The sequence below is a fragment of the Rattus norvegicus genome, chromosome 4 (genome assembly GCF_036323735.1).
Source record: "Rattus norvegicus strain BN/NHsdMcwi chromosome 4, GRCr8, whole genome shotgun sequence".
In the NCBI taxonomy this organism is placed as follows: Eukaryota; Metazoa; Chordata; class Mammalia; order Rodentia; family Muridae; genus Rattus; species Rattus norvegicus.
Genome location: NC_086022.1, coordinates 161027354 through 161053469, shown reverse-complemented (window position 1 = coordinate 161053469; position 26116 = coordinate 161027354). Strand labels below are relative to the sequence as shown.

The window sequence follows — 26116 nt, the reverse complement described above, 5'->3', positions numbered from 1 at the left end:
CTCAGTTCCTCACAGAGGCCCTAATGACACTCCTACCACCAGTAGCGACTAGGACCCTGCCACGTGCCACTCACAGAACCCCAGAGGATCTCCTTAGCTGAACACTCAGTATCTAGATCTATACAATAGGATTACTCCCAGCACCCTCCTCCCAGCATTGGCTGTGCCAGCAGTAGCATTCAGTTCTGACTCAGTTTATCTGGAGACGAGGCCAGATGTAGAGGGTGAGGGGCTGCCTTGTACACTCAAGCTGCTTTGCCTGTGCCTCTGATCCAGTGGCTGTGAATCCCAGTGGTCAAAACAACCCTCTCCTTGTGTTACATGTTAGAGAGACCTCAGGGGAATTCATGCCTTTACCTATTCAATCTAAAGGTTGCAGCTGAGGAGATCTGAGAGGCATAGGACAAGGCACGGAGACTGCGGAACCCACGTGTCTTCAGCACTCAAACTCCTTGAACCCAGCTCTTGGACACCTTTATGGAGATGTCATTGTGGGGCTATAGCTGATGTTGTTGTTAGCAGCTGGTGACCAACAGACCTCAGTCCTCTGACCTAGTCACAATCAGCTCTCAAGCCCCACCTTAGTTCTTACAGTGACAAGCCCCTGTCTTGAAGGCCCTATGGGCTTCAGCCTTCAAATCACTTATTGTTATGAAGAAAAACCCATCCTTTGGAGATCCCAAAGATGTTAGGGTTTGTGTTCTCAGGCACTGAGATGAAAGTCAGATATCATGACCACACGTTTCAGGACATGTATTCTACATGAACTTGCATTCTGCATGGATCCCAGGATAACCTATAAACTGAATACTATCTTTCCATCTTATAGAATGAAGAACAAAGGCTCGGGCAGGTTGATTTACTTGTCCTCACCTTGTAACTAGCAATCAGAAGTACAGATTAGGGAAGCTGCAGGTGTGGCTCAGTGGTTAAGGACACAGACTGCTCATGCAGAGGGCCTGAGTTCCCAGCACCCAATCAGTCAGTTCGACTGTAACTCCAGCTTCAGGGGATCTGGTATCTTCTTCTGGCCTTCAAGAGCAAATGCACTCACATGAAATACCACCATTAGGCACACATGCATATGCATAGTTAAAAATAAAAAAATGCAAAAATTAGAAGTGCAAAACAGCACTCCAGCCTTAGTCTTCTGTGTCCCAGTGTCATGCTGCTTAATTCCACGAAGTGTTAGCATCCTTTTCTCCTCATCTCTGTCACACACACACATGTGCACACACACACACACACACACACACACACACACACACACACACACACACATGCACAGAGAGAAAGAGAGAGAGAGAGAGAACACAAGCTGCCTTGAACTGAGACCGCGCTCACAGGGTGGGTAACTGATTTCCATTAATCTATTAGAATAATCCAGGGCTTCAGAAGAGCCACATAGATCAAGCAATCAGATACAGGGACTGTTGCCAGCCACTTCTTTGTGGGTAGGAAAAAGGTGAAGCCTTCTGAGACCTCCAGTGGGTGGTGGCTGGATGCCAGCTGACACTAAAATTCTTGATCATGACTCTTAATATTGGATTCCTGCTAGAGGCATCACTCAACTGAAAATAAGTCAGTTATTCTCCCCAGATTAATGAAGAGAAAACAGGGTAGGAGGGTGGGATTGATCATCGAGCTGAGGAGTCGAGGGACAGGAGAAGGCAGACGTTAAAATAGCAGCAAATGAATACCTTGTAATTTCAAACAGTCAATAATGTCATGCTGAAAGGCTGGTAAGTCCACTGAGATAATTGCCCTTCTCCCGATTAGCATCTTTATCAGGAAAAGAAATGATTGCTATGTGTGAGAAATCACGCTGCCTCTCATTTCATAGGCAGTGGCAGTAATGAGAGAGCAGGGTCCTAATGTGTACTCACTCTATCCACACACACAACTTGAGGAGTATGCATGGGATAACGGAGTGTTTGTGGCCACTGTTCATCTTCCAGGAGGCATGGGGGAGACCATTGAGCTGGACCTTATGTGTCTGGGTTTGAAACCAAAGCCTCAGGTTGTGGAGACTCTTTGATCCTTCCAGAGAGCAAACACCAACACATTTATGAACTCTTAAGAGGCGATTGGACAAGCCTACCTTTTATAACCCTTGCGGCTTTTCATGTTCAATTCAGAGTCACTGGGCATGCTCCCTAGGATCAGAGCAGTGTAGCAGCACAAAGGATGTCGGCATCTTCCTCCCCAGAGCCCATGAGACATGCTGCTTTCTATGGTAGGCGAATAGAAATGTGCAGATGCGAATGTGAGAGCATTTTAAGGATCTTCAATTAGGAAAGATCTTGGGTGGAGTAAATGTGATCACATCCCCATAGATAGAAGGTCATGCTGGGTCACAGGTGTAACAAAGGATGTGGAGGCTGTCCGTGGATGATGAAAAGGGAGCCATAAGCCCAGGAGTAAAGGTGGCCCTGAGAGTTTAGGACAGACCAGAAAACAAATGATCCTAGAGTCCCTAAAAGGCATCCAATCTGCTGAAAATTTGATTTTGGCTCAAAGATGGTAATTTTGAGCTTCTAGAATCTAGACCTGCAAAATACCATGTTTATTCTTGATAGCTTATACCAGACAGCAATAGAAATGTCTGGAAGTGCTAGGGCAGGTGATGTCACCTTGACACAAGCTAAGATCATCTGAGAGCAGGGAACCTCAACTGAGAAAATACCCCCATAAGACCTGCTTGCAGCCAAGCCTGCTGGGGAATTTCTTGGTTAATGACAGAGGTGGGAGGGCCTGACCCATCATGGTGGTCCTGGATGGTATAAGGCAGTAAACTGAGCAATCCGTAGGGAGCAAGCCAGTAAGCAGCATTTCTCCATGCTCTCGGCTTCTGTTCCTGCCTCCAGGTTCTTGCCTTGAGTTCCTGCCCTAACTTCTCTCACTGGCAGAGTGTGATCCGTGCAAGTAAACCCTTTCATCCCCAAGTTGCTCATCCCCAAGTGGTTTATTGTTGGTCAATAAATGACACTTTGAGCAGCGTGGAGCTCATGGTCACCCCAGCTCAGCCTCCAGCTGCTTGGACACCAAGGCTGGACCTCAGCCTTCTTCCATGATCCAGTCCACATTTTGCCAAATCAGAATTAAGAGGATTTGCTGTGATAGGCAGACGGAGGAGAAGTAAATGAGTATTGCCTGTGAATTGGGTACCGCCCTCATGTTTTTCCCCAGGCAAAGAAGGAAGGCTAATTACACAACAGCCAAAACCTCTCAGCTTTGCTTAGCTGCTTTTAAATAAAATGACTTTCTTATGCATCTTGATAGCCTCACCTATATTCAAAAGCATATCATAGGACACGGGCTATAATGAGCTGGAAAAAACCACTGAATCTAACATGCTCAGCCCATGGCTTTGGTCTGAGTCTTTGGCAAGAGTGTTTAAAACATGAATTGTAGTTGGATTTGGGAAATTAAAAATATAATTTCATCAAGTCTAACCTGAGTCAACAGAGAAACTATTGGCTAATCATCTCACAGAAGACTTTCGTGGGTGCTGTTGTTAGACAGTAAAAAGAGCGAGACTGACATTTCAGCTCTAGCCTGCAGCTCGTCAGGCTAGACAGGACAGCCATGGGAAGCCTGGGAGAAAGCAAGGCACACACGTGACTCACCAAGTCAAGCTGTTCCATGAACTTTCCAGCTACTGTATATTTAGGTCACATTACACTCTCTGTTTGTCCTCTGAAAATGCACCGGACCCATTAATGAATTTATTCTGTGATTATCACTGTGTAGGGAGGCAGAAAGGGAGGAGGAGAGGGGGAGGGAAAAAGCCAAGCTCCAGATGTGAACCTTAATTTGTGAATGGCCTCACTCTAATCCGTCTAAACAGGAATCTGGGTCAATGTAGGCATAATCTGTTTTCCCTGTCCCCTCACTCCTGTGATGCTCCTTCCAAGCCCACCCCCACTTGTTTCCCGTCTCTCCATTGGTGAAGGAGATACCCCTGTTTCCAGCATGCACACATTGGACGTGTGTGTGTGTGTGTGTGTGTGTGTGTGTGTGTGTGTGTGTGTGTGTGTCTTTTCCAGGGCTTCCTTCCAAGGTGTTGGATTGAGAGGCAAAGAATGGAGAGGAAGGAAACCTTTTCCCCTCATATTATACACGTTACATATGGAGGAGGGAAATATGTCCAGGACAGAGGATTGGGCAAGAGAGTATTACCATTCACTCTATTATCAAAGATTGCATGATCTTATATCTTTCTAGAGTAGCATGGAATTTTGTACTTTACAAAGTCAGCAGTAAGACTCAAACTATTGAGGACCCACTGACCAACTTTTCCATTATTTATTTGAAAAGGAGACATATTTAGGTAGATTTTTTTTTTTAAACAGACTGACATTCACTAGGTTCTCACTGGTCCAGACAGAGGGTGTCAAGGTTGCTCTGCCTTCTCTGGACCACTCCTCAGGAAGATTTTCATCAAAGGGTTTAAAGCAAATGGAGACATCGGCCCCTATCTGGGTGTGACTGTGTCCCTGATCTAGAATGAATAATGGGTTGGTTTAGTGCTGGTTTTGAAGGGAGGAGAAATCAGAGGATTAGGGACATGTATATGAAAGAGCTCTTTTCTAAGGGTGATCAAAGAATGAGGAGGAGCAGCCTAAAGTCCAGCATCTGTCCGTTTGCCTGTGGGGATCTGCCAGAGCTCACCCCACAGCAGTCTCTGGTCCATGTCCTTGATGGGAAGAGTTGGAAGCAGCCTGGGCTCTAAAGACTTGTGCAGCCTGAATAAGCTTCTTCAGTCTGTTGGCAGGCTCTGGTCATGTAGACATTTCTGATGAGGGTCTCTTGTGCACCACCCCTCCACTGTGGAAAAGCACAGTTGATGCCTGAGGTTGCAACTAGAACCAGATGTTTTTTCTGTCTCCTTCTGTCTATGTAAAATTTGTTCAGTAGTGGAAACGTTCTCCTGACCTAGGTGAAGATGTAGTTCTCCATGTTTGGGGTTATATTATATATTAATACAATAACATTTATGTTAACTTAATATACAGTGACTACATCTCAAACAATAGGAAACGAATTGCACAGCCCATCACTCTAATTTGTCATTTTATCCGTAATGTTGTTTTTGTCCACACAATTGATGTGGTTTGTTTGGTAATGGATTATTTGGTAATATGTAGCCTGCACTGAAGGTCAGAGCAAATCTAATTTACCCTTTGCCCTATTTGGTCATCTAAATGGTTCTTTCATTTATCAACTCCCAGGAATGGCCTTTGCTTCTGTCCCTCAGTTTTCCCTTTCTCCTGACCCAGTAGCTGCTTTCTTCTTAGTTCAGATGCAATCAATGTGTCTTCGTTAGAATTTATAACACAGAGCTCACATGATATTTAGTTTTGTAAGAAGACAGAAGTTAGGCATGATCTAGTTCAAGGTCTCTCTTCAGGGCATTCTCTCTCTCTCTCTGTCTCTCTCTGTCTCTCTCTGTCTCTCTCTGTCTCTCTCCCCCTTCCCGCTCCCCCTCCACCTCTCTCCCCTCTCCTTCTTTTCCTCCCCTCCCCCTCTCTCCCTCTTCCCCTCTTTCTTACCTATTTATATATTTACCTGTATATTAATGTTATAGATAGGTAGGTATATAGATAGATGATAGATAAATGGACAACTGATCAATAACACGAGGTTGAAAACAAATGTAGGTTTTTAACACACGCACCTTAAGCATAAAGACAGACATTCTAGAGGAAGTGATAGGGAAGCATGAGAGAGATGAAATATAGACATATATTTAACGGAGGCACACGAGGAGAGGCCTCGCTGCTCCGGGGCTGGGGACATCATTAAGACATGGCCAATCTGCTCTTCATGAACTGGCTTTCGTCCACCTGGCTGGCCGGTCTCTCAGAACCTTCCACAGTCTGCTCTGTCTGTCAGTTCCATTAACTTCTTTTCTGGTCCTCAAGTCAGGCCTGGGATTTCCTTTCTGGAGTCTGAAGTTATAGTCTTCCTTCCTCCTAAAGAGGCCACCTTCCGCTCACCACCTCAGAGAAGCCTCTTTAGGCTCCAAAAGGAGCACAGGACCTACTGTTCTCACAGCACCCTATTTTCTGTGAGGAACCTCTCCAAGTTGGAGTTAAACAAGCAATGTAAAATTAGGTGCTAGGGCATTTTGTCTTTCCTGGGGTGTTACACTAAAGGGTTTCAAAGTAGTAGGTTTGCCTTGGTTGCTAATACATTACTTATACCCTAGAGAAATAGCTTGCATGCAGTAGATAATTAGCTAATAGTTAATGAATTATCTATTAATTAATATTTATAATATAATAATAAAATACAATGTTTATAATAAATAACAAAAAATGAATAGTCTTCATTTAGCCATCCCATGTAGTCTAGGTTAGCCTTGAACTGTCTGTGTAGTTAAGGGTGACCTCTTAAACTCTTGATTTTCCAGCCTCTACCTCCAAAGAACTGGAACTGCAGGTATGTGCTACCATGTCTGGCTTAGTAAATGTTTTTGTAAGAGAAAGCCTTGTTATGTAGCCCAAAGTACTCTCAAACTTTCAACCATGCAGTTTTTACCTTCCAGGTGCTGGGAATAATGAGTAGTGTGCCCTCTCATTCTTGGTTTTTGATAAATAATGGATCAACCAAGCTAGCATGTAGGATACTTTCTTCTCTGACTTTCCCTGTGCCTACTTCTGTAGCCCCAGCTCCCCTCCCTTTAAATGCTGTTCTCATAACTTCTCCTCTGTTTCGTTCTGTACTCTTGCCAAGGTTACCTGGGGTCTTATAGGAATCTGCTCTCTTTTATTCCACTGTGTACATTTTGTTCTGGGGGAAATAATGAGGTGCTGTGAATAATTCCTTGAGAGCCATCCTTTGGAGCTAATCTGAATGAGGCTGCTATTTAAGGTGTGACTTCCAGACAAGCACGTCAGCACCACCCAGGAGCTCTGTCTAAAGCTGCAGTCTAAGACCCATGGCACCTCAGAGTCTGTACTGCCGTGAAGGCATGTGTTTCCCACAGATCTGTAAGGGGAAAGAAAAGCACATTCACTCACTGCAGTCATGTGACATGAACCTGGGAGTGGTGTTGACAGGACAGGAAGCCACATTTCTGAGGGGCAGTCTTGAGACCACCTTGCCGGGCTGTCCCTTGTGAAAGGAGATGTGAGAAGAGCTAGGCAGGGAGAGTCCGGCTGCAATGCCAGTCTCGCTCTTGTCAAGACTTGGCCAGCTCCTTGGTATTCTAGGGCAATGACTGTTAGCAGAATTCTAGGCTTGGGTGCAGAGGCCAGATCATAATGGTCCTGCTGGGCAGAAAGCTGCCCAGGAGGAAAATGGACTTTACAGGAAAGCCAAGGCAGAGATAGAGGCTGGGGATACCCCCAGCTAGGGGCTGTCATCTAACTATCCTTTCAGTCAGCTAAAAGCAAGGGTCTTTCATGAAGGCAGGTCTCAGCAGCTCGCCTATGGCTGCCACACATGACACCCGAAAGCAATTCAGCAGGAAATCTGGGGGAGCGCCTAAGTGTGTAAGAAACAGATTTAGAGTGAAGGAGGCCTGACTAATGCTCTTCTATCTTCTCATCCTGCCAGGAATAGTCTTCTCCAAGGTCCCAGAAAGACACACCCCAGAGAACTCTCCCCCTTGGGAAGTCAAGGGCAGCCCATATGAATCAATATCTATCCTTCTTATGCACAAGGTGCACCATTCCGTGACAAGACATAGGGCCATAGATCTCTGATGTCACCCTCCACAACCCCAGCAGGGAGCCACCTAACTCACTGGGAAGAGGAGGCTGCAGGTGCTAGGCAGTAACATGCCTAGTATGTATAAGGTCCTAGGCTAGACCCTTGACTCCTTAATAAATGAGGAGCTAAGTAAATAAACCAAGGGACTGTGGAGTGGAAAGTGCAAGGCTAGCTGCTGACACTTCCACATGTCGCCTCTCACATCCACACTCAATCCTCATCCTTGCATGTCTGTAACATACACACAAAGTCACATGCAGCCAAATGTCTGCACATGCCCGTTTCCCAGCAAGCTTCTTGTACATATCCACTATTGAAATCGTGTCCTCTGCATTTCCAGTGGTGTCACAAGTTTGTGCGCCCCTTGCTGTTCCAACGAACGCTGCCATACGTTTCCAAAGCACCTGCGTCTGTAGACTCATTCACAGACAATGGGTGGTGACATCTCTGGAGTAGAATCTCAAACAATATGCAGGTAAAGAAAATAAACAATACAATTAGGCACTCAAAATCACAGTAACTTCCCAGCAATGGAAACCCAAAAACATCTGGAGGAAGCTGTATCTAGAATTGCCAGACAGACCTTGAAAAATCAGCCCCACTTTTGATGATGATGACAGTCCCAGAGACTAAAGACAAGGACAGGGTTGTGGGTGGGGGGTGTCCCAGCCTAGGACTCTATCTTTACATTACTCATTCTTATGCCTCCTGCAATGGAAGAATGCTCTCGGGCCAGATGTGGCTAGGGGAGAAAGAAGCAAGACCCCGGACTCCAGCAGCTTGGGTTTCAATTCCAGCATTGATACTTTTTAGTTTCGTGGCCATACAATGCAGTCAATCTTTCTGCGCCTGAGTTTCTGTGTATGCTGAAGGGTAGTAGTAGTAGTAGTACTCAGTTACAGAGTACACTGGTGCAGAAGCACACAAGTCAAGAATGATCTGGACTTACGCAACAACTCACCGACCTCCACCTCCTTCTCTTTCCACAGGTCTCTGTGAGTCCCTAGTTTAGAGCTGTCCTGTGCACAATCTCCAAAAGGATTTATTTTACCCTTTCCTTTCTCATTGTGCATTTTAAGAAAGAGGATTAGGTGAGGTTAGAGGGATGGTGAAGGATGTAGAGTCAGGAAAGCAGACAGCCTCTCTCTTGTTGAGGGTAACCCTGGGTCTGTACTGGCAGTTCAGATCACCAATGTCTGGATGATGAAAAACAGGCTTCAGGGGGTGCTGTGAGGTCTCAGTCTCCTGCCTTTTGATGAGTTTGTAGGCAGATAGGTAGAGTTTCATGTGTGTGTGTGTGTGTGTGTGTGTGTGTGTGTGTGTGTGACACACACACACACACACACACACACACACAGAGAGAGAGAGAGAGAGAGAGAGAGAGAGAGAGTTCACTACTCCCCTGCAGTTTAATTTTTCCCAAAGAGAGAGGCTGTTAATCTCTAAAGCAGTGGTTCTCAACCTGTGGTTCACAATCCTTTTGGCAAACCTCTATTTCCAAAAAATATTTACATTACACTTCAGTAGCAAATTCCATTTACAATACGATAGCAACATGACAGTTATGAAGTAGCAACAAAAAATAAATTTAGGGTGTGTGTGTGGGGGGATGGTCAACACAACATGAGGAACTGTATTAAAGGTCGAGAAGCACTGCTCTAAAAGAAAAACATAGGAAGGACTCTCTTCTTCAATCTCTTACACTGGAACTCAGCTAAAAGCCTTTCCCTTCCATCTAAAGCAGTTCCCACCCTCTGGCGTCCCCTGGCTTTCAGTGCATTCCCAGGTGATCTGAGATCCTGAAGCTAGCTATTCTCATCCTGTTGCCCTGGGAGTTTCAGCACTCCTGGTACAACCTGTTCCTCGCTCCTCCTGCTCTTTTCCTCCTCCCCTTCCTGTCCTTGCGGCAGGGGCCCCAGCTGAACCCTCCAGAGAGACACTCTCCGACTCCGTCCCCAAAGGAGAAACGGGAGGGGGAGGAGGAGAGGAGGGAGCCACAGAGGGCGGAGGCCGGGGAGCTCAGCCAGAGAGGGGCTGCTGGAGGTTGCATCTGCTGGAAGGAGGTTTTTCCCGCTGCCTGGTAACCAGCTGCCAGAACACTGAGAGGGAGAGAGAGAGGCAGGGAGCAGGGGCAGCAGCTTCTTGACGTCAGGACCAGCCAAGGATCGGGCCAGCTACCCCGGCCAGCCTAGAGTCAGCGGGGCCCTCGGCTGGAGAGGAGACCTACGCGAGGCTTGGAGCGTGAGTTGGGGGTGTGGGAACCGGTTGTCTGGGGCGCAGCATGCCCCCTGCCCCCGGACCATGGAGATCTCCCTGGTGCCCCTGGAGAATGGCAGTGCCATGACCCTCAGAGGAGGAGGGGAGGCAGGGGCAAGCTGTGTGCAGACCCCCAGGGGAGAGTGTGGGTGCCCTCCGACGTCTGGACTCAATAATCAGTCCAAAGAAACACTGTTGAGGGGGCGCACAACGCTCGAGGATGCGAACCAGGGTGGACGGCCTTTGCCCCCTATGGCTCAGGAGCTGCCACAACCTAGAAGGCTATCTGCTGAGGATGAGGAGGGAGAAGGCGACCCTGGCCTGGGCACAGTGGAGGAGGACCAGGCTCCTCAGGATGCAGGGTCACTCCATCACCAGCGAGTCCTCATAAACATCTCCGGGTTGCGTTTCGAGACGCAGCTGGGCACCCTGGCACAGTTTCCCAACACCCTCCTGGGGGACCCAGCCAAGCGCCTGCACTACTTCGACCCCTTGAGAAATGAATACTTCTTCGACCGCAACCGGCCCAGCTTCGATGGCATTTTGTACTACTACCAGTCTGGGGGCCGCCTGCGCAGGCCCGTCAATGTCTCCCTGGATGTGTTTGCAGATGAGATCCGCTTTTACCAGCTGGGGGACGAGGCCATGGAGCGCTTCCGGGAGGATGAGGGCTTCATCAAGGAAGAGGAGAAGCCCCTGCCCCGCAACGAGTTCCAGCGCCAGGTATGGCTTATCTTCGAATACCCAGAAAGCTCTGGGTCCGCAAGAGCCATCGCCATAGTGTCGGTCCTGGTCATTCTCATCTCTATCATCACCTTCTGCCTGGAGACTCTGCCTGAGTTCAGGGATGAGCGGGAGCTGCTACGCCATCCCCCAGTGCCGCCCCAGCCCCCAGCCCCTGCCCCTGGGATCAATGGCAGCGTCTCTGGAGCACTTTCCTCTGGCCCTACGGTGGCTCCACTCTTGCCTAGGACACTGGCCGATCCATTCTTCATCGTGGAGACCACATGTGTGATCTGGTTCACTTTTGAGTTGCTCGTGCGCTTCTTTGCCTGCCCCAGCAAGGCAGAATTCTCTCGGAATATCATGAACATCATCGATGTCGTGGCCATCTTCCCCTACTTTATCACCCTGGGCACCGAGCTGGCAGAGCAACAACCAGGGGGAGGGGGTCAGAATGGGCAGCAGGCCATGTCCCTAGCCATCCTCAGGGTGATCCGCCTGGTGCGGGTGTTTCGGATCTTCAAGCTCTCCCGCCACTCCAAGGGACTGCAGATCCTGGGTAAGACCTTGCAAGCATCCATGCGGGAACTCGGGCTACTCATCTTCTTCCTCTTCATTGGAGTCATCCTCTTCTCCAGCGCTGTCTACTTCGCAGAGGCAGACAATCACGGGTCCCATTTCTCTAGTATCCCAGATGCCTTCTGGTGGGCAGTAGTCACTATGACCACTGTAGGCTATGGAGACATGAGACCCATCACTGTAGGGGGCAAGATCGTGGGTTCACTGTGCGCCATAGCTGGGGTCCTCACCATTGCCCTGCCTGTCCCCGTCATCGTCTCCAACTTTAATTACTTCTATCATCGGGAGACAGACCACGAGGAGCAGGCTGCCCTGAAGGAAGAACAAGGCAACCAGAGGCGGGAGTCTGGGCTGGACACAGGGGGTCAACGGAAGGTCAGCTGCAGCAAGGCCTCCTTTTGCAAGACTGGGGGTTCCCTGGAGAGTTCTGACAGTATCAGAAGGGGTAGCTGTCCTCTAGAAAAGTGTCACCTCAAGGCCAAGAGCAACGTGGACTTGCGGAGGTCCCTGTATGCCCTCTGTCTGGACACTAGCCGTGAAACAGATTTGTAAAGAGAGATCCAGGCAGACTGGCACCAGTGAAGCTGGCCACAGGGGTGCCCCTTGAGCCTGGGCATCTGCTTTACACCACCGAGTATTTAAGCCCACCTGGTCACCCACCGATGTCTGCCTTTCTTTCACCCTTCTCACCTTCCTGCCCTCTAACTTCCCCATTTTAACTCCTCTTTCCATAACCCCCAGGGTCGCCTATTTTTAACAAGTATGACATTCCATGACGCAGGAGCCGTTGAAGTGCTGAGCCCTCACTGGAAGATGGATGCATTCATAGCCAGTTTTCTACACCCAGCAGAGGGATAATCAAACAAATTTGACTTTAAAAAGCTTAGATCCCAAGAGAATCCATAGCATTCCCTACCCGTGTTCCAAATTTACTTTACATGGGATTACATTTGTGTATGGGCAAATATTATTTTTATGGCCGATGACTGCATTTTGTACAGCAGTGCACATGAAGAATATTTGGGTGTGCTCTTAAGATATACTTTGAATTATGAAAGTGTTGGGGGGGTCACCATTTCCTGGGACACTCAGGGACAAAGACCCTAAAAGAGTTGTTCAGGTTTCTGTGTTCTCAAGCTTCTTATTATTCTGGGATGTACTATTGGTGCTTCTGGTCTAGGAGAGAGAATGTTCTAGAAGACCAGCAAATCTAATCTTGTGACTGTCTTCACAGAAGCATTTTAAGGATGTTGGAAGAAGGATTTGGAGAATTCATGCTTTTCGTTTTAATACCAGGAAATAAAATGTGACTGTCGGGCAAGTATTAGTTTGCCTACTGCTGAGGGCATGATATGTTAATGAGTGAAGTCTGGCGCTTGCTGTCTGGTCTACTTTACATCCTGTTCACAACTTCCTTCCTTTTCTCCCAGTCCTGCCCTCACAAATTCCTCCTCCCATTGCCCCCTCTTTTTACCTCAGAAGGAGACCACCCCACCCTGGACATCAAATCTCAGCCAGATTAAGTGCATCATCTCCCACTGAAGACTAACCAGGCAGCCCAGCTAGGGGAAGGAGATCCACTGGCAGGCAACCAAATCAAAGGCAGCCTGCTCCACTGTTAGGGGACTCATGTGAGGACCAAACTGCACGTCTGCGACCTAGTTCCAGTGTCTGCTCCTTGGTTGGTGATCTCTGGTGAGCTCTGTGGGCTCTGTGATCCCCGTGGGCACAAGTTAGTCTAGCATCTCCTTTTTGATAGATCTCTTTGAGCTTAAACAGAGGTCTTCAACCTCTAGGGGGAGACACCTGGAGAGGGCGTCCCATATCAGATATCCTGCATATCAGATATTTACGTTATGATTGATAACCATAGCAAAATTACAGTTGTGAAGTAGAAACAAAATAATTCTATGGTGTGTGTATGGGGGGTCACTACAACATGAAGAACTGTATTAAAGGGTCAAATCATTAGGAAGGTTGAGAACCACTGGCTTAGAAGGATGATAGATGGGTGGTTTGTGTCTAGGCTGTGTGTGTGTGGTGTGGGCATATTACAGTCACCACAGACTCTAGAAGTGGGGTTAAGGGAAAGACGTGATGAGCCCACCCGGAAGCTGTCCTCTTGTGATCCTAGGCTCTGGGTGTTTCAAGGTTGTCTTCTTTACTGTAAGTCCCAAGTCCTCCTTGTTAATTACTTGTTCAAGGGAGCTCCAAGAATCAAGCCTGATGCTCACAGACAAGCCCTTTCAGAGGATCACAGTCTGGTGAAGGTCACCCAGGGAAAGTGCCTGTCTGTTCACTACAGGAGCCACGACTTCATGGTGGGGGTATGGGAAGGTTTCTTTGTTCCAGTTAAAGGACAAACTGTGGGTTTACTCCCATAATCCTTCAACTCAGAATGAATCTCTTTGTTCCTCTTTCAACTGGGTGGCTTGTGGCATAATCCCACAGCAGCTTCTCTCTGAGTTCCTGAGCTGTCGGGATCCCTCCCTGCTGTTGCCCTTTTCTACTGAATACAGCTGGTTGTTCTCCAGCCTCCTCAGGGATGGTACCACTGGTCTAGCCATTCCTACTTCAAGGTGACCCTGGGGTTTGTGGCTGGCTCTCCCTATTAGTGGTCCACTAAATTTAAGTCTGAGGATTGTGGACTTACATAAGACAGAATAGAATAAGCCAGTGTCTGAATACCCCACCGTTCTTATAATAGCAGGTATACTTGGGAGACAGGAGAACCAGGCACCCTGGCTCCATTGGTTTTCAGTGCACACTAAATTTAAAGAGGATGGGCAAGAGTCCCTATTTATTGATTTACGATTTGCAGTATGCTGAAAAGTAGGGCATCTGACAGAGCCCTGCTCCACAGAGTCACCTCTGACCTCTGCGCCTTGAAAGCTGGTGTTTTCCATTTGGCACTGGCCTGGGAATTGGAACTGAGAAGTAACCCCTAGGACTCTGCCTTCCCTGCAGAGCAGAACAGATAGGCAGGATTAAGTGAGGCAGAAGGAGCTGCCCCCAGGACTTAGATTCACCCAGGGCATTGATAAGGTATTGGCCCATTTATAAGGGACTTCTCTTAGTGTCCAGGGAATGGGCACACTGTTCCACACATGCTTAGGGACCGAGTAGAGGAAGTGAGAAAGCAAGACCGATGGTTTTGCATGGGAGGATGGTGATGTGTTAGCTCAGGGCTACAAAAGAGACCAAGATTACTTAACGAGGCTTCCCAGTCTCCATGTTCACCCTCCCATCCCACACAGCAATGACAGGGGACCGGTCATCAAGAAGGCTCGCACAGGGCTATTCAGAGGGCCTCAGTGCCTTGATTCTTCTGATTCTGGAAGTTGCTGCAGTCACCCAGCTCACCATTGTGGTTTACCTTGTGCCCCAGTGACCAGGAGAGTCACCCGAGGCCCAGATTGTTTCTAGACTGATCCTGCTGAGTTTCCCCTCTCTGATCCCTCTCTTCCTTGTCCTTGTTTCCCCTCATGCTTCACCTTGAAGAAGTGAAACCAAGTGGTGTCAGTCATGCTTACATTTCCAGATGTTTCCTCCTGGCTCCCACAGCAGGAAACATTTGCCTTCTGCATTGCTAAGGTGCACACAGAGCTTTGGGCTGTGCTGTGGGATCTGAGCAAGGCAGGCATCTTCCCCCTTTCTTTTTCTTTTTTTTTTTTTGCTGTTTCTGTTGTTTGCTTTACTAGCTGTGGGTTTGAGAGGAATCCCTGACTCTTTAAAATCCCCAGCTCCTTGGTTGGCCCTGTTGAGGCTGCTCCCCAGAGAGGGGTTCAAACAGTTCAAACTGCCGGCCCCTGAGGAGTTCTCCACAGTTTGTACTGCATTATTCTATCTGATGCAATGCTGTCTGGTCTGGGGGGGGGGCGGGATGGAGCAGAATTTCTTTGGGGAAGGGACACCTCGCTCTGAGTAGCCTCCAGAAATGGCAGGTGTGTTTGCAATGGTGTTTGGTCCTGGGGTGAAGGTGGAGTGGTCTTTGCTCTGTGTGGTGGGCTTACTCTTTTCTAACAGTGGTGCAGGACACTGGGAACAAATGTCTGAACACCTAAGGCTTCCAGACTCAGGGAGGAGGGTCAGTTAGTTGTAAAACCAAAGCAAGTTCTATAAGACAATGAGTGATCAAGTCCCTCCTAGGGATTTCCAAATGGAAAGTCAAGGGTCAGGTGGAGTTTGGGCTAGGCCGACGGGGACCTTCCAGAGACCTCAAAGGGGAATTCCAACAGTGGTCTAAAGGGAGTCCCTGACCTATGTCTCTCATGTCCTTCCAAGTAGTGTCTTGACTTAAGACTGAGGACCATAGTGCAAGCTCCAGTCTTGCTAACAGGAGTACAGAGGGAGGTCAGCAGGCTCAGCAGTGGTGGTGCTAGCTGTCAGCATTTATGAAAGGGACCAACATGAGCACGTTTTAGGCATCATAGGCTAAGTTGAAATCTATCTTACTGTAGATCTTTATATAGCCATTCAAAATATAACCTTTTCAAGTGTCAAATCTGTCTCTGCTGGAAAGTTGTACACTCTTGTCACTTTGGCTTAGCTGTCACACAGAGTTGCCTCTTGGGGGTTTCATCAGATCCATGCTTTCCCTGTATTCAGATTTATGTGTATGTACTGCCACTGCAAGGTCCCGATGTGGGGACGATGCTGCACTGGCCCCGCTCCGCTCGGAAAACATGTTTGGAGAAACTTGGCTTTCTCCTGATGCTCAGTGAAAGCCAGCCACCTGTCTGTGTGGCAGCTTGCTCTGTGTCTACCAGGGAGGGAGATGATGCCACACTGGACATCCTATCCAGGGTTTTGCTTCAGTTTCCTGTGGAAGGCTGAAGCCTATGAGAACGTGGAACCCTCCTGGCCTTTGACACCACACAGGCAGCCCAGAGGATGCTCTTCAGTGACCTTCAGTGGAGACTTTTTAAATATGTATATATGGAGGGGGTGGGGAAGAAGACAGAGAGAGAGAGAGAGAGAGAGGAGAGAGAGAGAAGAGGAGAGGAGAGGAAGTACCTTCGGGCTGGTCCAGCTCCTATGTGCATATGATGTGTACAGGCTACAGTGGTGCTGCACACGGATGAGGGTGGTATGTGTACTCCAGCACACAGGCCTCCAGAGAAGGCAACACACACACTACTCTCCTTAGTGTTTCCTTTCCAATGTCAAACTGTTCGTCCTGGGTTGTTTCATCTGGAAGGGCTCTTATATGTAACCTGGTCTGTCTTACCCATTTTACAGATGAAAACTGAGGCCCAGGAAGAGGTGATTCATACCACTTGCCAAAGTAAGGTTAGAATTGGTTTTTCCCTGACTCCAAGACTGGATTTCTCTCAGGAAGCCTATGTGCAAGTCCTACACAAAAAAAGGCTACACAATCTCCTGAAGCTGCACCCCGGCCTAGCCTCCAGAAGCTCATCCTTGCCTTGTATTCTTGCTTCCAGCTCTTCGGGGCTGCACCTCCTGGGTACCTGAAGAGTCAAATTAGCCTGACTCTATTTCCCTTCAAATATTCATAGGCTTAGAAGGAGTCTTGATATTAAAGAGGTTGAAGCTTAGCAAGGCACAGGGTCAGGACAGGAATGTGGGATCCATGGGGACTGTGAGGAGATCCCATGTTCCCCCACAATCAGAAGAGCTCATTGCTAGAGCCGAAGGGCATGGAAGGCCAAATTGAAAACCAAAGACCCAGTTACAGACACCCCAGATAGATACCTCTGAGTCTAAAGGCTTGGATTGCTGACCTCAGTCCAGAAACAGGGAACACTTCATTTTAGTCATAGCTAATATACAGGGTCCGTGTTCCTGCCCCTGGGAAGCTCCACCCAACTCCACGGCTGTTCCCCCTTTGAATTGTTTGCATCCTGTATTGTGCCTTAGCTCCTAGCACAAAACAGTGGCAATTTGTGACACACAGGATGAATCCTTAATATGTGATGGCTAGAGGTCATAATGAGTTGTTGAGTTCACATACTGAAAATAAAACACAGAATATGGCTCATTCCCTCCTGATAATCCTGATAACTTTAATCTGGTGTTAGTAGCAGGTATGTACTCAAGCTTTTTTTTTTTTTTTTTTTTTTTTTTAATTTAACACCGGCTTCTTTTGACTCAGAATGCAATTACTTCCAGGCTCCTGCACGAACGTTGTTCTACAGCACGTGATTAATGCTTTTGGCCTCCAGGCAGCTGTGGGAGAACGGCAGACATTCATTGGCCATTTCCCTGTGCACTGTCCTGTGTGGCAAGGATGAAGTCTAGGTGTAGGTAGCATATCTTGTGAGCTGAGATTTCTGGAATCAAAAGCACAGTTCTGTCAACACAAGGCACTACTCTCAAGACCAAAAGGGAGCCATGGGGCAGGGAAGGAAGAGAGTACAGCAGTGGCAAGCTAGGAACACCAGCGCCTTGATGATGGACAGAATGACCACTCAAGAGGAAGTAGGGGTGAGAGGGTGCTGCCATCTTCTCCTTCCACTGCTGCCTGCTGTGTTTCACAGCCCCGGCTCACTCGGTTAGTCCACAGTGGCAGCACTGGCTCGGTGCCTGGAGAGCCGAGCTCAACCATGTCCCCACAGATGTTCTAAGCTCTCCTGTGCCAGCTGCTGTGCTGGATTTCAGTATAAATAGAACGTTAGGGAGCCTTCTGTGGCATTAATCCGTTCCTTCCACCTCAATCCAGTCCCCAGCTTAAGGCTTTATGGCATCTTAGTCAGTAAAAGAATGTAAAATTCAAGATAGAATTGTACCAGAGCTCTAGGCTTCCCTCATTTATTTTGTGTGTTTTTGCGTGTGTGTGTGTGTGTGTCAAAAGTCAAGTCATTTCAGAAATATTTTACTGTTTATTTTTAGCTGGCATTGGGTGCTCAGGTTTCTATTTCACACACACACACACACACACACACACACACACACACACACACACACACACCATGTGTGCCTATATCACTAAATAAAATGCCTTGTCTTTCTCCTGCGCCCTTTGACAGGCAATATCTCTTCATGTTGGAGTGTTGGAGTCAGGCTTTATTAATCTGCCCCAATCCCTGCTGGGGTTCACAGGCTTCATCTTATACAGGTTTTGTGCAGGCAACCACAACCACTGTGAGCTCTTGAGTATGTTGGCTGTGCAGTGTTACATACAGATGCTTATGAGCTGCTTGTGGGGACTGGGCATTGAACCCAGGTTTCTTGGAAGGGCAACCAGTGCCCTCTGAGCCACTCCTCCAGCCCCACAATACTCCTCTTTGAGTTGATTCTTGTTTGACCCAGACCTTGCCGTCTCACCCTGGCATTGCCACATCAGGGTGTTTATCTGGGTGTCTTTGCCAGTGGGAAATAGATTTCAGATAGGAAGAGCTGGTGGCTGCTGGGACGGAGACTGAGAGGGGATCTCCTTGAGTTGGACAGAACCCTTCCTTGCTCTGAAGCTTTGAAAGGGGCTGCTCTGTAGGAGGAGCCTGGGTTGAAGAGTAAGTCTACTTAATTATCTGTCTATTATTTAATTAAGTGAATTAAAGCTCTCTGATGCAGAGGGGAAGTATGACAACAAGGTATTTCAGAAACAAAGAAGTAATGTCTCCAAGGGGAAACTGCACTAGTGAGACTTGGGTGACAAAGACATGAGTGAAGACTGCTATGAACCCAGTAGAGCTTAAACACTGAATGCACGGGCGTGTATATTTGGAGAAGAGGAAGATAAATGTCTAAAGGGGCCATTTTGGAGCATGCCATGTGTACGATTAGCCATGAAACATCACCACTGCTCAACTGGGGATTCTCTTTAGGGAGCAGATCCAGAACCAGGCCTTGGGGCTGACACAGATGTCAAGTCCCTATTGCACTTTAGAGGGCTAAGACTTATTCACACCCTGGTGGAATTAGTTAAATCAAATACAACTAAGGATAATCAAACACTCCAGGAAATGTGGGTTTCAGCTCTGGGGTAGAGGAAGCCAGTCCTGGCACTAGGCTTCCCAACAACTGCACAGATGAAGTGCTGAGGGTAGGGTAGGGATAGGTAGGGATAGAATGTGGAGTCCCCATACAGCAGCTTCAGAGCATGCTATGTCCAGGAAGGTGGGAGAAAAAGGGTTGTGATTCAGGCATTAAGAGTGGAAGGCGACTGGGAAAGAGGCAAAAGAGGACACCGGATGTAATGACTGATCTTGGTTGTCAACCAGACACACCAGGGATGTAGGAACTTCAACTGAGGAAGTCTCTCCATCAGACCGGCCTGAGGGCATGTCTGAGGGGACATCTTCTCAATTGCTAATTGGTGAAGGAAAGGTCAAGCCTCCTGGGTGGCAGTAGGGACTGTGCCACATATGAAGGGTAGCTGAACAGGAACCTGGGAGCAAGCTAGCAAGCAGTACGCCCCTCTGGTTCCTGCCTCTGTTCCTGCATCACAAAACGTTGCCTCCATCAATAAATCTGACCAGTCTTGGGATCTGGCTCTGGGGTAGAGACACCAACCTAGAGTGAAGAACGTCCTGGTTCCACCTTCAATGCCAGAAAATAAAACAACTGAACAAGGAGAGAAACCACATAACAGTTCGTCAGGTGGAGAACCTTCTGCAAAGGTGAGTTGTTGATATGATTACAACAGGAAACTCCAGGAAGAAGCCTGGAAGCTGCCTTCAAAGTCCTGCCAACAAATTTGGCTCAAATGGATTCACTGATAGCCTGAACCAGCCATAACAAGGAGCCAGACACTTAGGTGGGGCGAAGGAGGCATTGAGGCTGTGGGTCTGAGAGACAAGAGGGGAAGGAAGGAAAGAAGGAAGGGACAGAGGGAGGGAGGGAGGGAGGAGAGGGAGGGAGAGAAGGGAGGGAGGGGTAGAAATAGCTTTGAGTGTGCAGGAGGATTTGCTACTGGGATTTGGAAGACAAAAAGACACATAGCCATTCTGTTTCTATAGCTTAAAATATGGACCATGATCTGTAGAAGGGAATTGGTGACTTCACAATTGCTCAGGGTTTTGAGACAGGAGTGACCTAGAATTGCCACTGACATCAGCCCCTGGGGCCCATGTGGCCATTTACTTATCACACATCAATCAGCACTGAGCTCTCCGGAGCTTTCTCTGTTCAACAAGAGATATTGGCTGACAACCCCTGCCAAGAAAAGCCAGGGTTATGTTTTGACAACCAACAGGTTCCTTTAGTGAGCTGTCTGGGCTCCCAGACAGCTCAGCAGAGTTTCGGCTGTTAAATCAAGGCTGTCACTCTCAAAGACTCTCCCTTGGGGGTGGGGCACATGTTGACTTTGTCCGAAGGCTGTGATGTGATGTGAGGTGGTGTGTCCTTAGGCTCCAGGAAAGTGGCTGGTCAGCTGAGCGTAGAGCGGGCCTCAGCACCCAGGACCTCTGTTTATTCGCCTAAAACAATAACCACCACCACCACCACCACCACCACCACCACCACCACCACCACCATCACCACCACCACCACCACTACCACCACCACCATCACCACTACCACCACCACCACCACCACCACCACCACCACCACCACCATCACCACCACCACCACCACTACCACCACCACCATCACCACCACCACCACCACCACCACCACCACCATCACCACCACCACCACCACCACCACCACCATCACCACTACCACCACCACCACCACCACCACCACCACTACCACCACCACCACCACCACCACCACCACCACCACCATCACCACCACCACCACCACTACCACCACCACCACCACCACCACCACCACCACCACTACCACCACCACCACCACCACCACCAGGGAACTTGCAGCACATATATCTAGAGATCTCAGAAACGATCTCCTCCTAAACACTGCTAAGAAACCAGCTAAATGCTGTGCCAGGCCTGGGGGTAAATATAGTGAAGACGGCGAGCCACTTTGAGATACTAGTGTTCCACAAAGATTCTGGAATGTATTGCTACTGTAGGCATCACTTGCTGAGCATTGATTGTGCACCATGTACAGCCAGCAGATCCTTCATATTCATTACCCTCTTTTTTAAAAAAAGGATTTATTTATTTATTATTTATAAGTACACTGTAACTGTCTTCAGATGCACCAGAGGACATCAGATCTTATTACAGATGGCTATGAGCTACCACGTGGTTGCTGGGATTTGAACTTAGGACCTCTGGAAAAGTAGTCAGTGCTCTTAACCCCTGAGCCCTCTCTCCAGCCCTATTCCTCTCAGTCACTAAGATAATGCTGCCTCTCTGTAGAACCAATGAAAGCTAAAGTCTTCGATGGTGTACCCTAAACGCCACAGCTCCACATTGATTGAGCTGCATTAGAACTCATACTCTCATGCCTGCAAACTGTGTGTGCCCCTCTGCTGGTGTTCTGTAAGAACTGAACATGGTGGCTGGAAATGGAGTTGGCCAGGGTAGAGCGGCAGTGACTCAGCCGCCTGAAGCCCACCTCAGACTTGCATTGGTAGAGGGAGGGCCAAGTCAGAGTCCAGGCCTTCGTGAGAAGGTCATGGCAGGAAAAGCCTGGAGGTAAGGATAAGGAAAACACTGATGGTCACTATTGTTTGTCCCAAAGGTTTATGACATTTGAAAGGGGCTGAGGGAATTGCCACATTTGGAGGCACAAGTTGGGGTGGGCTTTGAACAGCAATGTGAGGAACTTGGAACCAATGCCACACTCAGGAGAAGAAGCTGGTTGGCAATAGAAAACTGATCTGACTGAAGTAGCATTTTAGGAAAATTGGTAGCAGTGGTCTGAGGATATCTGAGGCAGGAGCCATGGGCCAGGCTCCAGAGAGGAACAGGGGGAGGAGGCTGTGGCTAAGCAACCAGTTGCTGTACCCGAGTACCATTTTCCATCCATGTGATGAAGTGTGTACCTCAGCACAGCTGCTGGCGGCCCCAGCATAGCTTTTGTTAGGTGCTCTGCTCAGCTCCCACAAGGCCTATGCACGTCTCCTTGAGACCAAGGCTCACCACTTCCAACCAAGTGGGTTGTGGCTTAGTCCCTGGAAGCTCTGGTTGGTTGGCATTGTAATTCATATGGGGTCTTGAGCCCCTTCAAGCTCTTCCAGTTCTTTCTCTGATTCCTTTAACGGGGGTCCCGTTCTCAGTTCAGTGGTTTGCTGCTGGCATTCGCCTATGTATTTGCTGTATTCTGGCTGTGTCTCTCAGGAGAGATCTACATCCGGTTCCTGTTGGCCTGCACTTCTTTGCTTCATCCATCTTATCTAATTGGGTGGCTGTATATGCATGGGCCACATGTGGGGCAGGCTCTGAATGGGTGAGGAACTGATTCTTTACCCCCTTGAAACAGTGTTTTTCTGTGCAGCTTTGGCTGTCTGAGGACTTGCTCGGTAAACCAGGCTGGCCTTAAACTCAGAGATCCACTGGCATCAAAGGCATGTGTCATCATGCCCGGTCTAAGAACTGATTCTTATATGTTTAAGCTGGACAAGAAAATCATCCCTGTGACTAAGGTACTCTGACACAATCTGGAAAAAGAGAGGAAGTCTGAGTAAAGGCCGTCTGGTCCATCTGGTTAGTAAGTACTAGTTCCGTGCTAGCTCATTACAGCAGCACTGACACATTTGAAGGGGCATCCCTTCAATGGCCTTATTTATAAATTCAAATCACGGAACAATTCCTGTAGTTTTATATAGTCCCTTATTGAGATTACCTCTCTGTAGGCTTATGCTTTTCAAAACCGACTTTAAAAGGGGTTCTTAAATGCTTCAACCCGTCTTCTAGCCCACGACCAAAGGAAGGGGAGAAAGATGGTTAACAGGACAAGGGGGTAGTTCTTTGGGGATGATTCCAATCTTCCTTGTCAGGGTATTAGCAGTTCAGTCCAAAACATCCAACAGGAATCAGTAGCGGGAGGCCAGTCCAATTGGCAAGCACCAGACATGAAGCAGTCGCAGAGGCTAGACCCAGAAGAAACTACGAGGCCTCACCGAATTGACACAAGTCTGTAGAAGTGGCAAGAAGCAGTTGGAATACCACAGAAAGTTCTGTGGTGAGTTTCTTTCTATGAGGTCATGACGAGTGAACATCAGTGAAGAACGGCAAAGTGCTGTAAGGCACATTAGTGCAAGTGTGTCACCAGCAAAGGCGAGTGAAGCGTCGCAAGGTGAACCCATGCAAGAGCCTCATTCACAGTCTGTTGGGTTCTCTTTCCAAACATCACATCACATGTCCTCTCAAGTGTCTGCCTCAGCAAAGCATCCTCTCACAGGACAGCTTCCAGAAAAACGTCACATGATACAACTACATCTCCAAAGAAACCAGAAATTCCCACTTCATCTCTCTTTCCAAACAAATGAAGCCGCAGATCTATTATTGACTAGAGGTATTTTCTGTTACAACTACACAGCCCCTGCAATTGCCGACTCTCCCATGAACCCATGCAGTGCCATCCATACCAGTCTCTAATGAGGGGGTGGCATTGGAACACTCCAGGCTCGTTCTTGAAAAATGTAGAATTAATGTATAATATTCTTTTTTTTTTATTATTTCTTTTTTTTGGAGCTGGGGACCAAACCCAGGGCCTTGTGCTTGCTAGGCAAGCGCTCTACCACTGAGCCAAATCCCCAACAATGTATAATATTCTTATAGGTAGTCCTTGCAGTCCCTCAGGAAGATTGGCGTCCTAATTCATTCTTATGTTATAGACAAAGAAGCTGGAGACCAGAATGATTAGACAACATGACCAAGTTCAACGGAAAGGATTGATTTCCTGGGATGATATCCTGGGATGATATCGTGGGGTTTAAGCCTAGGTGTTTTTGTTCTAAATTCCTCATGGCCCAGTGTTAGTTACTTTTCTATAATTATAATGACATACTATGACAAAAACCAACTTGACAGAGTTAAGGTTTATTTAGACCCACGGTTCAAAGATGCAGTCTTTCATGGCAGGGAGGGCATGGAGGCAGGAGGCAGCTGGTCCTGTGACCTTCACAGTGTGGGGGCAGAGGGCGATGAATGCTTACACTCAACTCACTTTCCCCTTTCTATTCAGCCCACAGTTAGAGTAGGTCCTCTTCCTCCCTCAGTCATCCCAATCTATACAGTTCCTCCCAGGCATGCGCAGAGGGTTGCCACTCGCATGATTCTTGTCACATTGGTAATGTCACCATCACATAGCTTCTACCACTATGCTGGACTCTATCTCTTAGGAAAGGGTCTGAGGGCTTTTGCTTGTTTGTTTGTTTTGTTTTTAGCAGAACCATGTGGGATTTGTTTTAAACCTGAATACAATTAGAGGCATTTACCCCCTCAAACCCAAATAGGGTGTGTGTGACAGACTTTTCCTGGGGAGACACAGCATACTCACATATCTTCTTATCCCCAAAAGGAGGTATGGGATAGATAGAAATAATAGTTACACCAATGTCCAATCTGGTGAGCCAATGAGTGTTTTATTGGGGTTACTAACAGGATTCTGTGTGAGTGGTCACTCATGAGGAGCAGAGAGGCTTCAAAAGCAGCCATGTCACCCAGAGTCCACCCCAATAAGGGCAATGATTTCTTAAATCTACAGCCCTGAAGCTCTCTGTGTAGCTTGCAGGCAGCTTCCCAGCACGGACACCCCTCTCTTCCTGCCCTGGGTTGGTTAGCTCTACCAACAGCAGATGTTGACTCTCTTATAAGCTGACATCAGGGGCCCTCAAGAACCTTCCACACTTCTAGTCTTCTCCATATGCGAGCTGTTGCTCACCTCAGGTTTCTCACCGGAGTGAGGGTCCCCACCCCCTTTCTCCCATTAGAACATGTTTTAATTTGGAGGCAGTGTTGAAATTCAGAAAAATAGGCCATACAACAGATAACTACTGGATTTTGTTCCTAGTCCTATGCCTGTGTGATTTGTTTAATCAAAGATCCAGATTCTTCCTTCCAGATTCCTTTACCAATCTCAATGTCAGTTATGGTAATTGTGCTGCCCTGTCTCTAAATAATGGCTCTAAATATAGCCATTCTTTCTTTTGACAATTCTACTTGAAGCATCTCTTTTTATTTTTAAATTTTAACTTTCAAATCTGCCTCCGTGGATACGTGTAACTTCTTTCCTTGCATCACGCAAAAGACAGAATCAAAGCTCGCTGCTTCAGTTCCCCACACTTGACTGTCACTGGATTGCCAGCCTAAGTGACGAATGAACATCCCTGGCATCAGTGAAGCACATCTTTCGATGTGTCTATGAGAGTGTTTCTGGATGAGACTAACTGAAGAAGACAGACTGACCCTAATGTGGATGCCACCATCTCATGTATTGGAGTCTCAGACCAAAAGGGCCACACCTTAGCTGAGCATTGAGCCTCGGCATTCTCCTTTCTTTGTTTCATGTTCTTTCCGGATGAGCAAACTCATGCTCCTGCCGCCACACCAAGAGCCGCTCCCACCACCATACTTTCTCTATCATGGGGACTGTATTCCCCAAACTGCGAGCCAAAACAAGTCCGTCCCCTTTGAGTTGTGTCTTCTCTGATATCAGATCACAATGCACCCACCATCTATAAGCAACTGTAGTTAGAAAATTTTCATATACCACTTACATCTATCAGAGACTAATTTAAGTGTTTCATATACTCCTCAGGACAGCCATGGGTGGCAGTACTGTCATAATCAATCAGAACTAGAAAAGGGAGAGAGAGAGAGAGAGAGAGAGAGAGAGAGAGAGAGAGAGAGAGAGAGAGATTTGTCTAAGGCCTCATAGGAAGGAAGCTGCAAAGCCAGCATTTAATTCTAAGCAATTAAGCAATCCTGGAGCTGGGACTAGGCTAATCCAAAGCCTAACCTCCTTCTCTCTTTCCCTATCACAATGGAGATGAGTTCATCTGTTAAGCATTTAT

At 47.8% G+C, this 26116-nt stretch overlaps 1 protein-coding gene across 2 annotated transcripts; it reads left to right on the top strand.

Annotated features, from left to right (window-relative positions):
• The first annotated feature begins 9158 nt into the window (after positions 1-9158).
• Kcna5 (potassium voltage-gated channel subfamily A member 5) lies at positions 9159-12617 on the top strand. 2 transcript variants are annotated; one of them, XM_039107114.2, is made up of 2 exons: positions 9159-9963; positions 10589-12604. In XM_039107114.2, exon 2 carries the CDS (start codon positions 10624-10626, stop codon positions 11830-11832), a length of 1209 nt encoding a protein of 402 aa, XP_038963042.1. In that variant the 5' UTR covers positions 9159-9963; positions 10589-10623; the 3' UTR covers positions 11833-12604. The 2 variants fall into 2 exon arrangements, with proteins under 2 accessions (XP_038963042.1, NP_037104.1); NM_012972.2 differs by having other exon boundaries at positions 9661-12617.
• The last annotated feature ends 13499 nt before the right edge of the window (positions 12618-26116 follow it).